At 42.2% G+C, this 14,459-nt stretch overlaps 1 protein-coding gene across 1 annotated transcript; it reads right to left on the bottom strand.

The window, feature by feature from the left end:
• Positions 1–870: 870 nt before the first annotated feature.
• On the bottom strand, positions 871–14,068 carry FAS (Fas cell surface death receptor). Its single transcript, XM_053388661.1, has 9 exons — positions 13,949–14,068; positions 12,657–12,831; positions 11,811–11,951; positions 10,680–10,791; positions 9,222–9,286; positions 8,614–8,706; positions 7,593–7,648; positions 5,415–5,451; positions 871–1,979 (listed from the first exon to the last, which is right to left on the bottom strand). The coding sequence occupies exons 1-9, from the start codon at positions 14,006–14,008 to the stop codon at positions 1,696–1,698; spliced, it is 1,023 nt and encodes a 340-aa protein (XP_053244636.1). The 5' UTR covers positions 14,009–14,068; the 3' UTR covers positions 871–1,695.
• Positions 14,069–14,459: the final 391 nt, after the last annotated feature.

The raw sequence follows: 14,459 nt of genomic DNA, 5'->3' as shown, positions 1-14,459 counted from the left end.
TAGCATTTGTGCTTTCTGAAACATTCAGTCCTCATTCAAAACTCATGCTTCTCCAAATTTTGCATTGCAGTTCTCCAGCCATGGAATGGGTACAAAATGCATAAAGGTAAAGGTAAAGGGACCCCTGACCATTAGGTCCAGTCGTGACCGACTCTGGGGTTGCAGTGCTCCTCTCGCTTTATTGGCCAAGGGAGCCGGTGTACAGCTTGACTAAGCTGCTTCTGGCGAACCAAGGCAGCGCACGGAAACGCCATTTACCTCCCCGCCAGAGCGGTACCTATTTATCTACTTGCACTTTGACATGCTTTCGAACTGCTAGGTTGGCAGGAGCAGGGAGCGAGCAATGGGAGCTCACCCTGTCGCGGGGATTCAAACCGCCGACCTTCTCATCGGCAAGTCCTAGGCTCTGTGGTTTAACCCACAGCGCCACCCGCGTCCTGCATACACTAGGGTAAAACATACTATTTGCACTGTTGGGGGGGGGGGAATGTATATATGTAGATCTCTCGCTCTCTCGCTTGCTCTCCTCTTAATGGGGCAAAATATACTTGGAGGGGTTGCAATTTCCATTTTGGCAAATGGCACAGCACTAAAGTGACGGTGTTCTTGCATCATGTCCTAATACGGACCACACACACCCAGCTGTTATTTGCAAACATGTAAAAATGGGTGAGTTGCATTCAAACATCTCTGTTGCCAGGCCTAATTGGCCTTTGGAGGATGTTCAGAATGGGTATATAGAAATTTGTAGGCGGGTTTCAGATGAAGGTGCTGGAACAAATCATAATATTCTTTGAATGGTAAGAAATTTCACAGGCAATTTATATAGGATCCATCTTTTCATGAGGAGAGAATACTGGAGAATAGTGATACCTTTTAAAATAAACTGTTTATTTACATATTTACAGGCTGAACCGATTTTATAGGCTGCAACAGCATTCTTGGGTGACTTACAAGGAGAAATAAAACCATGTGAAATTCAATAACAATAAAAACAAAGAAGTATCAATGCAGTCACAGAAAGCAAAAGTAGCTTAAAGCTAAAACAGATTAAAAGGCCTAGAAAATAATATTAAGGTTTTTGACTAGCACTAAATTCACTCCAAGGCAGGCACCAAGCAGCCAAGCCACTCTGGGCAGGGCATGACACAGCCAGGGTGCCACCAATGAAAAGACCCACTCTCTTGCAGTGATAAACAAACACATAAACAGTGCTGGTCTGCAAACAGTATTGTTTCAGCACTTTAGAAAGAGAGCTGTGCTGAATATTCCCAAATTTTGAATTTTGGGTTGACAAATCAATTTTCTTTTTCTGCCAGCGAAAGAAGAAAGATTTCATGATTATTTGCTTTGTTTTCCTGAATTAGTGTGATCCCATTCATTGAAGAATTAACTCAATCTTTTTTTTAATCCATGCCTCCTTTTCTCTGCTATACAAATCTCATGCTCCTCTTCAAACGAGGCTCCTTTATTTCATTTGAACTTCTAAAGAATTTAAATATCATGGAAGCACTCATACCCTCCTTCCCTTTAGATCCTCATGCACCCCTCATTGAGAAACACTGGATTAAGAGAACAGAATGAAGTCATACACTTTGTAGCCAATCTGCTATTTGATGACACCAACGAAAGCATGAGGTGAGCAGAAGATCAACTGAATGTATATAAACCAGTGATCAGGAAGGAGCCTGATTGCTATTTTCTTGCACCATTTATTTTTTGTTCAATCTTATCAGCAGTGGCACGAAAGCGAAGGTCTCTCAGTGTGGTGATCAAAGTCTTATAAGCATCTTTCATCCCATGTTCTTGGTACCAACATTCCAACAGCTTTATTTTCTGCTCAGCACCATCATTTGGATTATCCTTCATGATCACATCTATGCGATTGGACGTCACATTCAGTCTCCGAACAAAAGTCATGACTTCTGAGTGCCGCATCTCCTCTGCAATAACAGGAATGTGAGGGAGCAGATCAATATCTAGAAAGGAAAAATGGGGAAAATGTTACACACCATCCAAATCTCCAAGCAGAGAGAGAATTGAGGGGTTCCAGGTGCTTCCCAGGGTTGGCTTCCTTGGAATGAAGATCAGGTGTCTTTAGGATATATGGTTTTATTTATGCATATATACAACCTCGTCATAATATGGAGGGGCTCACAGCATTATTGACCCCAAAGGTCTTCCTTCTTCATTCATCACAGTTTTGGATCCAGCACAGAGCAAGCATGTTCCAGCTCCCAGCCTGCTTCTAGCTTAGCTCACACCCAACTGTCCCCCTATCTCTCTCCTACATAGCAGCTAGGTGAGGGGGTCGAGAAAAGGCTCGTGCATTAGTCAGGAGGGCACCACAACATTTTTTGCTCTTGCAACCTAGCTCATTCTTTTGGGTTGCTGTTGAGGACATTTAATTGTCCAGAGAAGCCCATGGTCTTGCAAAGAACCTTGTCCAATGAGTTCAGCAACAGATTTTGGCCTTCACTGTGTGTGGGGACCCAAGAATGAGAAGGTACTCGGTTAACACCCAGACTGACCCCCTAAACCCACAACAACATATTATCTGCATAAACAGGTAACTCGCAGCTTATGCACATTTAACTTGCACTCATTCATCTTTAAGTGTTTACCCAAAAAATTGTGTTTGTTTGTTTGCTTTTAAAAAAAAAAAAGTAGGGAGAAAGGGGGCAGGTTCTGGGGGAAAAGACTTTGTCAATCCCACCTGCCATTGAACCTAATGTGTTTTGATTATACTTGATTTTGGCTTTACATGCTATCCCCAGAATGTAACCCCCACATAAATTGAGAGTTGCCTGTTTAATATTTTCCTCAATTTTACTGTCATTTACATATATGACGCCTATGTAAAGCCATAAATATGTCATTCCAAGGAGATACTGTCTTCTCGTGTGACTGCTCCACCTCCATTTTTACACAGCTTGGTAGTGAGTTAAAGGTAAAGGGACCCCTGACTGTTAGGTCCAGTCATGGACGACTCTGGAGTTGCGGCGCTCATCTCGCTTTACTGGCCGAGGGAGCCGGCGTACAGCTTCCGGGTCATGTGGCCAGCATGACTAAGCCGCTTCTGAAGAACCAGAGCAGCACACGGAAATGCTGTTTACCTTCCTGCCAGAGCGGTACCTATTTATCTACTTGCACTTTAGACGTGTTTTCGAACTGCTAGGTTAGCAGGAGCAGGGACCGAGCAACAGGAGCTCATCCCAGCATGGGGATTCAAACCTTCTCAGCGGCAAGCCCTAGGCTCTGTGGTTAAGACCACAGTGCCACCCATGTCGTATAGTAGTTACACTTGCTTAAAAGTGTCCCTATAACAAGAATGCTTTCTCCAAGGCGATACATTTTTTTCCTCTTGCGGAAGTGTGTGCTTTCAAAGCAAACAACTACCTTTCTAAAACCTGGGTTGATTCAGCAATGCTATTCATCCCCCCCCTCCGAAAGAAAGAAAGAAAGAAAGAAAGAAAGAGGGGGGTGAGATAGTTACATATGTCTACCATGCGACATCTAACTCACTTATTAAAATTTTACATGACTTTTATTATTAATTTAATCAAAGTGAGATGAGAGAAAAGCTGACAAGGGTGCTATAGAAAATTTCATAGAAGCTCCCTAGACAGCTTTACAAATGAAAAAGAAAGCAATCAAGTGACCAAAAAATAGCAAGACATGTAAACCTGTCTCACTAGAATCCATATCTAAATATGTAATACTAAATCCTGGCCGACAGTGAGTGGGCTTCATAGAGAAGGGAAGCCAGTGCCGTATCAACAGCCCTGGCACTTGTGCTGATCAGTTGGAAAACTGTCGTTGGCTACCCCAGTTCCCAGATTGGGCCACTTCCTATCATGTGATGGCAACAGAGTCCAGACAGGGTCCATTGCTGGCCCTATTGCACTCCACCCATCAGGCTTCAGCGAATCTGATCTCTCCCCCTCACGCCAGACTGCCAGTGATAGATAGATAATAAGTTCTTACCAATGTCTTTTATTCATTGTTCACAGAGAGAAGCTTAGAAATGTTGCCTCTTGGGGTAATGGCATTGCTCCAAATAATCTCCTCCCCCCTTCCCTTCTTAATCGTCAACAGCACCACCCCCTTTATGGTGGCTGCTTAAGGCCATTTGCCTCTTAGCTTTCTTCTCTCCCACTTTCACTGCTCGCTGAGTTCTGGGAGAAGGTGGGTCTGGAATGCTTTCTAATGATAACGTGTCAACCAGCTGCTCTGGCTCTGCTCCTCCCCTCCCTCATTATTTCTCATCTTTGTCCCTCTTCTATCTCTGAGCTGTGACCTTCTGCAAACCACTGTTGTAAATCAATACTGTCTTCCTCTTCTCTGGAAGGTTCAGAAGGAGGGGGAGGCGGTCTCCAGCATTCCTCCTCAGTCCAGTCCCTGACAACCACTGAACTGTCCAATTCTAAAAAGAATGGTCTTATCCATATAGTGGAAGACCATTAGACAGCCCCTGCTTTCCTCTTCTCTCTGGAGTTCCATAAATGATGACTACCAATAAGGTCCTCTACCTATTCCTGACAATGTAGATGAAACACATAGGAGGCCTTATTGCAGGTTTGCCTGTAAGGGGTCCTTCAGATAAACTTGTCCCAAATGATAAAAAGCTTTAAAGATCGCCACAGCACTTTGAATTAGGTCCAGAAACAATTGGAAACCAGTGCAGTTCCTAACATGCTCCTAAGAAGGCAGCTCCAGTTTATAATTTAGCTGCCACATTCGGAACCAGCTGAAGTTTCCAGACTCTGCTAAAAGTAGAGCATACTGCAAAAGTCTGTGCTGTAACTAAGATGATACCATGGCCAAATCTGTGCTATACAGGCAGTGGGAGAGCAAGCCGACCGGGCGCCTGGGGCTGTGTGTGCCCTGCACTCAGGGGCGGGGCCAGCCACCCACAAGACAGGACGAGCCAGGCCAGAACACTCCGTGGGGCCTCTGGAATCTGCCTGCCTCCTCCCACATAGTCGCCCTACAGCTGGGAGGAAGGCAGCGGGCGGACCGTTTGGGGCAGACGGAGCCAGCGGATGCCCACGCTGCTGTGTCACTCCCTGGAGAGACGCTTGGCTCAGGCATGCTGCAGGCCCCGCGGTGAGTGCCACCCGGCGTTTTGTCAGTGGTGACACCCGGGGCATCCTGCCCCCACAGCACCCCCTTCCTCCACCCCTGTATACAGGCCAACATGCCTATGCCCTTTTAAAATGTGGTGGGTTTTTTGGGGGGGTTATTGGGTTGTTTTTATTTTGATTATGTATTTTGTGCTTTTATATTTTGATTTTATTCTGTGAACCACACTGAGACCTCCGGGTATAGGGCAGTATATAAATTCAATAAATAACAACAACAACAACAACAACAACAACAACAATGAAATCATCATATATATATTTCCATACCTGGATAACGGAGAGGCTCCATTTCCTCTAAGGACAGCTTACAACATATATAAAAAAACAAAGCATCGAACATTAAAAAATGTTACAGCTAAAAATTGGCCGCTGTTTCTTTAATGCTAAAAGAACTAAGTCAGCATGTGTCAGCGGCCTACAATGACTCATGCAACCTTTCACCAAATTGTACTTGTATATATAGAGTGGTCAATGTTAGTGTGGTGTTGGGTTGGTTGGATGGTAGAAAGCTGGTTGTGTTTGATGTGTGTAAAGCTGTCGATCGTGGTTGGAGGAGACTTTTTAAGAATAAAAACAGCATTCTGCAAAGTACTCTTCCTTAAGGACTCTTTGTGCCAACTAAGGTCTGAACACTAGGCAAAAGAGTAAAAAGGAGGTCAGAATTTTTTTCTTTTTTCAAACACTGTCAAAAACAAAATATCCTATACAAGCAACAAACCAATAAATCAATAGAAACCACTAACTACAACAACAATAAACAGTGCTACTGGAAAGAATTCCCCCCCCCGACCCAAATTAATGTAATTAATTTGGGTCGGGGGGAACTAAACATTTAACCAACACCAACCTGACAAAAACGAAACAAAGGAACCAAAATTAGAACTGTTTAAAACATTTTAAAACATTTTAGCCAGTTGTCCCAACCCAAGAATTGTTCCAGCAATGTCCCAGGGGTCTCCCAGAGGCCTCTTTTAGCTCTTCAAGGTGAGTCTGGGCCCCACCCCCTAGGCCAGGTGCAAGGCCCCTTGCAGCAGGGGCACAAGACCAGGCACCTTGTGTCTTACTGATACATCGTCTAACACAAGAATAGCCAATGTAGTGCCCTCCTTTCAGCCCCAGCAAACATGACAAAATGGTCAGGGATGATGGGAATTGTAGTCCAGGAACACCTGGGGAACACCACATTGGCAAGCCCTCATCTAACTAACACAAGGTTACTCATGGCATTTAAATACCATTGACTTCAATGTGATCTAAAGAAGCATTTAAATACATCTATGGCCAAATGATGCACAGAGGTCCATCAAATTGTTCCATCTTCTGATTAGATTAATAGTCAGTTTGTGATGAGGTTTGCAAAAAGGCACACATGCTTATTGAGCCCAAGAACAAGGATTATTACAGGACAAACTGTACCTGCCGTATTATGTAATATAGGTAAAGGTAAAGGTACCCCTGACTATTAGGTCCAGCCATAGACGACTCTGGGGTTGTGCACTCATCTCACTCTATAGGCCGAGGTAGCCAGCGTTTGTCCGCAGACAGCTTCCGGGACAAGTGGCCAGCATGACTAAGCTGCTTCTGGCGAACCAGAGCAGCTCACGGAAACGCCATTTACCTTCCCGCCGGAGCGGTACCTATTTATCTACTTGCACTTTGACGTGCTTTCAAACTGCTAGGTTGACAGGAGAAGGGACCAAACAACAGGAGCTCACCGCTGACCTTCTGATCAGCAAGCTCTAGGCTCTGTGGTTTAGACCACAGCGCCCCCTGCGTCCCTAGATTATGTAATATATGGTTGTGTTAATATCTTCCTTTATATTGACGTCAGCAGCTTTCAGACTCTCTCCATTTCAGTGCTTGTATGAACTTTACTATCATTATTTAGATCTGAACTATGCCTTCAGGTTGGGTAAAAGTGGGGGGAGCAATAATAATAATAATAATAATAATAATAGTAATAATAATAATAATAATAATAATAATAATAATAATAATAATAATAATTAATAATAATTTTATTTAAATGCCATCCATCTGACTGAGTCACCCCACCCACTCTGTGTGGCTTCCAATAAATTAAAACACAGTAAGACACATTTTATTTTATTTTTTGCAACTAACTATAAAACTCAATTAAAATAAGAATGTGAAAAAGACATACACATATCTAGATCAAAGGACTTTGTTATGTGGCCAGCTGTAATGTGCTTTGAATTTACTATATAACCAAGGTTCTGATTTTGGTCTAGGCCGGTCTGGCTATTTCATCATTGCCAGCACAAAGATAAGCAAAACTATTTTTCATCTAAGGAAAAACATTGTCCCTTGTTTTCTTTCTTACAATATTCCTTGGGTTATGTTTATATATTTATTTCATAAAATTTATATACCATTTTATTGTAAATGTCATGCACTGTATTCAAAATAAGAAAGGATACTCACCATTCCATTTGGCTCCTCTTTGTTATTGTCCTCTGCGGTTTTCTTCTTTTTACGCACTGCAGCCACACAGAAAAGAACTATGATTTATTTGTTTTACTACATTCATAAAACAACAGGAGTAGCAATAGGAAGGGACATAGAATTCTACATCACTGGCTAGAAGTACCCATTAGGGCTGTGAACCAGATTTGACCAAAGTCCATATCCCAAATTGTATCGGACTGATTTGGGTGGATCAAGGTTTGGGCTGGATTGTGATGAGACAGTGCCAGATTGTCTCGAGATGGGTTGGCCCACCTGCAGTGATCTGAGATGGTCAAAAGGTAGGGGGAGTGATGGATTACAGGGGGAAAGAAGGTGAGATAGGCAACCCCTGAAAACAACAGCATGAGGCTGTCTGCAAAAGGGCTTTCAAACAGCCCTGCACTGCGCTGTTCCCAGTAGCCTGCTTCCATCAGGTGAACAGGTGCAGCCAAATTGAGCAGTACTGAACCCTCTGCTCACCAGATGAGTGGGTGGTTGGATCCTGATTGCTGCAGAGGTCTGTAGTCATGTGGGGACAGGGTGGGAGGTGAGGTGACACAGCACCTCCTTCTCGCACCCCCTCCTGACTGTATGCTTAATCAGGGTTTTAAAACCTTGATTAAACAAGTTGTTGGGTGGAGTTTAGAAGCCCATTTCCTGAAGTACAAAGACTACACTTCCTGCTAGCCCCATCCACCCTTGGATTCAAGCTGGGGACAAAAAAACAGATTGATGGAATACCAGCTCAGAACTAAATCATGTAGAATTTAATGGTGCTTACTCCCAGGTAAGAGGGGTTAGGCTTGCTACCTTAGTTCTCTAGAAGTACGTTCACATGAACCTTGAGACAATCTCTCAAACTTTTCTTAAATGTGGCTGGCATGAGAAGACCCATGTGTATGCTACATAAGCCTTAAGTACAACCCTCAAGCATGCATTGCAGGTTGCGGAATATTTTAGAACATAAATAAGGTAGTTTAAAGGTGCATCAACTTACCATACCACTTTACCCCAATGACAATCGCCGCCACGATGACTATGATGACTACAACGGATGCAACAATTGAAGCTGTTTTATCTTGTACAATCTCTGTTAAGTAGAACATTGCAAAGTTTCATACAGAATATGCAGATACTTTTCACCAATAAGCATTTTAGACTTATATGGCTCACATGGCAGGTCTCTGCTTCATGAGGCTCAGCTTTGACACAAAGCCATTTTATGGGTAGAATGAACAAATGAAATCCAGCCCCACCACACTCAGTACAAAATGCAAACATCCCCTTAAATATAGTCAGGTTGAAAACAACTGACAGCCCATTCACACAACTGTTAGTTTCACTCTGTGGCTGTTGAGTTTTTGAGCAATCGATGCCGACTTTCACTTCCCACCCACCCCAAGGCAGAGTGGTGAGCGCTGTATGTAGGAGAGGTCTCAACCCCACTCCAACCAGTGACCAGTGATAGGATGGCCAAAGTTTGGCTGACTGAAAACTGAAGTTGTCATGGATCTGAAACAGCAGACCGAAAGCCAACTCTTCTTTTGTAATCATTCCCTTGTTTAAGGTATATTTCAGAGCTAAGTCAAAGATCCCAACAGTTACCTGTTCTGTCACATCTGGTGTTATTGGTTTGGGTGCAATTTTCTAGAATTTTACCACCTTTACACCTGTGAATAAATTATTTGAAAACAATGGAAAGATTAGGTCATCTGTCAATGGAACAGAGGAAAATAGTCAATTTCCTCAAGTTATTGCTTTTTGAGTTTCTTATTATGATATAGGAATTTTGAAGTTTCTTTTGGAGGAATGTATCCTCCAATGACATTGTCAAGCTGGACCTCCCAGAAGCTGCAGTCTAGATCTTTCGACTTTCCAGCTCAGAGTCTCTGATACCAATGGCCAGAGCTGGAAGCTAGAACTTTATGTGAAACAAATAGAAGGCACTGTTCCACAGGCTAGGCCAAGGATATGGAATCAGTAGCTCTCCAGCTGCTGTCGGGACTCCAACTCCCATCAGCCCCTGCCAGCATAGAGAATAGCCAGGAACGATGGGAGTTGAAGTCCAACATCTGGAAAGCCACTGATTTCCCATCCTTAAACTATGCAAAAGCAAAAGAGTGGGCTCTTGGTATTTATATACCATGCCTGGAGTATCCAATACTTATTGCTAATGATGCACACCCTTATTCCATTCTGCTCCAGAAAATGACTTTGAAGCATAAGCACGTGCACTCCTCAGTCGCTTTCTAGGCTAGGTTCAGGTCCCTGTTTAGGTGAAACTTAGAGTCCATTACGGAGAAGCTGGAAAGTGTGGTTATGGTTGTACATCGTCCCTCACCATTGGCCAAGCTTCAGATTATGCTCCACTCCAAAACACACCCAGAGAATGTTTGGAAACACATGGAAGAAGAGCAAAGATGCCACCTAGTGTTTGGAAATTATTGTGCATTCTCTTCCTTCTGGATTTACTTATTTTATGGTAGTCCATAATGAGTAGCCTGTGATTTGGACAAAGTTTCAAATCAGACCATCGAGGGTTGCATTCCTATGAATACAGAGCAGGGGTGCAAAATCTGTGGCTCCTTAGAGGTTGATGGTTTGCATTGCTCGAATTCGGGGATCTGTATCTTTTATGGGAAAGTGCATACAAAAAAATGCAGATTTTATGGGGGAAATACATAAAAACAACTATTTTGCAGGGGGAAATATGATGTGCAAAGGGTGTGTTTCAAGAGCAGTGCCTAGAAAATCATACAAAAATGCATATTTAAGGAGCAGAGTGTTGTAAACTGTACAAAATGTGCACTGCAGGGAATATCGCATACAAAACTGTGTTCAATTTAAAGGATTCGTGCATCCCTAGTCAACCCTATCTCATCAAAGCAATAGGTGTTTAGAACTTTGGGGTGGATACTGTATATTTCCGAGACCACATATATTGGGAGCAGGTTCAGAGGTTCAAATGCAAGATCTACAATTCAAAAATGCTTTAGATCCTGTCTCCGGTCCCTGTTTTTCATTCAAATTGCCCTTTAGTCAGTAACTGTGCAGGAGACTTACTCATCACATGGATCACAGTGGCGGCATGGTTCAGAAGAATTGCAGAAGTAGCCAGACCTACATCTACATTTTATGTTCTGGTGGATGGTACAATTCTTTTCAACTTCAAAACCTAAAATAAATAGAAACATTTTATATATATATATATATATATATATATATATATATATATATATATATATATGAATGAACTGGTTCTTTTTATAGTGGGCAGGTTTTGAAGACTCAGATGAATTGGACTGAATCTGAAGAGAAACAAAGCTGATTCCTGAAGGACTGTCACAAAAAAGAGGTCCATTGGGATTGTTGTGTTAGGTTTCCTGGTTATAATGCTAGTACTTCTTCCCCAGTTTCTAATGTTCTGTTTACACTGCATTACCTAGTGTGTTATGCCACCAAGGTGTGCTAAATTTCATTCACACCAGTGGACTTTATCAGACTTGCTGCTACCCTCCCACCTTTCACGTGCATGCGTGCTTCTGTTCCTCCATGGAAATGGCAGGGAATAGCTGCATGCTGGCTTACGGCCCAATGATTTTCTGGAAAACATTAGGAGACACTTCTTAATGGTAAGGACAAGTCAACAAAGCAACCAAGTACTGGTGGTCTTCAAGCAGAGGCTGGGCAGCCATCTGTTAGGGGCTGCTGTAGCCTTGTATTCCCTGCAAAGAAACAGATGATTGGCAAGGCCCCTTCAGCTCTGTGATTCTAAGTGTTCTTGAAGTTCAATGAAAAGCCAAAGGCTTGATCATATATTTAAGAGTCTTCAGTTGATGAAAATCAGAATATAACTTCTATATTGCACCCATTGTGTTCTATTTTGTTCCATGTGTCTACATGTCTTCACCACAGCAGCACATAATGTTTGCTGTTTTAATAAATAAGAGTTCTCTTCTGTTATTTGGTTCCCATCCCCTAGAGGCCAGTGTGTGCAATGGCTGCCACCACCACCTTACCCAGCATGCAATCTGATGCATATACGGAGGAACATGTGTAGGGAGACAAGAAGCCTTTTCTCTGTGTTGTAGGTGGATCGTGCACATGCTAGGCTTTCTGCAAAGACATGCACTTAAAACATTTCTCTCTAATGCAATATGCATAACAACCAATAGTTCTAGATTGCGAACATACCATGGAGAGTGTCACAGTGACCACATCGCAGACATTCAGGGTGATAATTGTAGTTATCCATATACTCTTCCCCATCTATGCATTTTTCACAAAAAGTTGTAGGATTTTCCTTTGTGCAACCTTTCCGTTTAGCAAAGGAACCTATTTTAAAAAAACAAAAAAGCAGTTTAAACATTAAGATGGTGTGATTCACTTGAATGTCTCAGATTTCCTGAATCACTTTGTCTTGTTCAGCACCACCTAAGTACCAAATCACTGCAGGAACAATGCTAACCAGATAGTGATTAGGTTAAACAGGTATCCATTTCCAAACTATTTAATAATGTGACTTAAGTGGAGCTTGACAGAGTAATATTCAAACGCTTTCCTTTTAAATAACCTTATGAGAATGACACATGAAATGTGATGGTGATGGCAACAGAGGCCAGAGTTAGCACACTTATCTCGGCTGTAATAATAATAATAATAATAATAATAATAATAATAATAATAATAGTTTTATTATTTATACCCCACCCATCTGGCTGGGTTTCCCTAGCCACTCCCTCATGGGGGACTAGAATGCCTGCACAGGGCTTCAATGTGTTTCCCCATCTGTATTCTGCTCTAACTGGATGAGAGAGAGAGAAGGAGCATCAGTCTGGTTGCCTTGGCAATGAGAACCTAATTCATTTCCCTCTAACATTTACTGCCTTGTAATCAGGTTCATGCAAAAACAAAGTATAAAGCTGCCTGGAGAGGCTGAGTGTTCCATAGGGGTGAGCATGTTCCTAAAATGCACCCGTGTTTCAGCTCTCCACTATTGAAAATGGAAATGCTTCTCAGTTATCTTACAATCATACCTACCGGGCTTACAACTATCACAGCAAAGATCTTGAAACTGATATTGTGTATCATTCCGACACCCAATAACATTCCGCTTAAAAATACTTTTCACTGGCCCAGGTTTCTTATGTGCTCTGGGCGTCATAGACATAGACACATTCTCATGCAATGGTCCAGGAGTAATAAAATCAAATGCCTATATGAGAGAGAGAGAGAGAGAGAGAGAGAGAGAGAGAGAGAGAGAGAGAGAGAGAATATATAAATATTGCATTTCAATGCATTATGGCATTTTCCGAAAAGACAATAGTCCTCAAGTGAAATGTGTCCATGTGTCTAGAAAGTTAGCATGACAGGAAGATCTAGAATCTTGTCCCTAATGCACTAGTTTAAAAGAAAAAGGGAAAAAAAGACAGGGACTTTTTCTACAGAACAGAGCACATAAAAATACCATATCTAGCATGAGGTGGTGGTCCACAGGATGGAAAATTCTGTTATATTATTCTATTACATGAATACAATAACACTTAATGACTCATAGGTACTTTCTTACTGACTTGAGCTCAACGGCATATGCCCAGACTTGACAGTTACCACGTATCATCTTCCTCTTTCCTTCAAGTTTTTCTTGGGACTTCCCTTTGATTAATTTGTAAAGTAAAATAACTCAGTCAACCATAGATATTAAAGTGCATCGTGCTAAGAGCGAGAGATTTGTTGCTTCTCTGAAATATATTTGTGAATAATACATTCAGGAAGAAAGCTGAAGTCCCAACCAGTTGACAACAATGAGCAACTTCCTATTGACACAACTCAGCATTGCATTATAATAAACTAAGTATCCAAAGATTTTAACTTACCTAACCTAGTCGTTTGAGGGAAGGAAAAAACCACCATCATGTGCTGGTGATAGTTGCATAGCCAGATAAGAAAAGGAATTTACTGTACAGGCTGCATCCAATAGTTTATGAATTAATGCTTTTAATTTGTGGTTTTTTAAAAAAGGCTTTAATAATCTTTATTGAGGTGCAAGCTTCTCAAAGTACCTTCTTTTCCCCTACACAAGAGAAAAACAAACTGTTTCTGGGTCAGCAACCACGCTGTTCAAAACAGTAAACCAAACCAACCATTTGGGATACAGTTTCAAACCCTGCCACTCTCTGACTACCGTTTCTCATGCAGCCTTCCTTCAGAACTGTTGGCAAAAACTCTCAAAACAACAGACTGACAGAATGCTTCTGAATAAGAATGTTGTGGCTAGTAACAGGTATTTCAATGATTACAGGGAGGTGATATGTGGAGGAAAAACGACTTACCAGGCACAGGGTTAAGAGGCAGAGAACAAGTTTCTTGGCCATATTGTTTCGCCGGCGCATGTAAAAAGAAAATGAAAGGAGAGCACTTCTGAGAAACTCCCTCCCCCTTATAGTCAGCAATGTAAACACAGCTTGAAGGGCCGGTGACACACTCTGCTTTGGGGAGCTCGTGCTATTTCAAGATAAGGAAATAGCTCTGTGAATAGTTCTGTGAACAGCTCAAGTCAAACGGACTTTGTCATGTCATTCTTGCAGTGAGCCAAAGGAATCTTTAAAGCATTTGCTGTTACTTGTGTCTTTGCCACTAGGTGTCCTGACACCTCAACTGTCAAACAAGTGACCATTATGGTAGAAAGAACAAGGCTTTTTGAAAGCCCCTTTATTCTGGGTGTGCGGTTGCACTGTGCGCAAGGTGCACAAAATAGTGTCTCCAGCTTGCAAATGCGTACAAAGGCCCTCAAAGTTTTCCTGTTTAGCAATAAGAATTTGTACAGCTCGAGATGCAGCGCAC

The sequence above is a fragment of the Podarcis raffonei genome, chromosome 5 (assembly GCF_027172205.1).
Source record: "Podarcis raffonei isolate rPodRaf1 chromosome 5, rPodRaf1.pri, whole genome shotgun sequence".
NCBI classification, from domain to species: Eukaryota; Metazoa; Chordata; class Lepidosauria; order Squamata; family Lacertidae; genus Podarcis; species Podarcis raffonei.
This window is presented reverse-complemented; position numbering and strand designations above follow the sequence as displayed.

Excerpts from the sequence above, each read along its gene's own strand:
- FAS (XM_053388661.1), bottom strand. The coding sequence starts at position 14,008 with ATGCGCCGGCGAAACAATATGGCCAAGAAACTTGTTCTCTGCCTCTTA. Across the intron at positions 10,792-11,810 it reads TCACTGTGACACTCTCCATG|GTTTTGAAGTTGAAAAGAAT; the intron begins GTATGTTCGCAA and ends TATTTATTTTAG. Across the intron at positions 9,287-10,679 it reads CACTGTGATCCATGTGATGA|GTGTAAAGGTGGTAAAATTC; the intron begins GTAAGTCTCCTG and ends ATTTATTCACAG.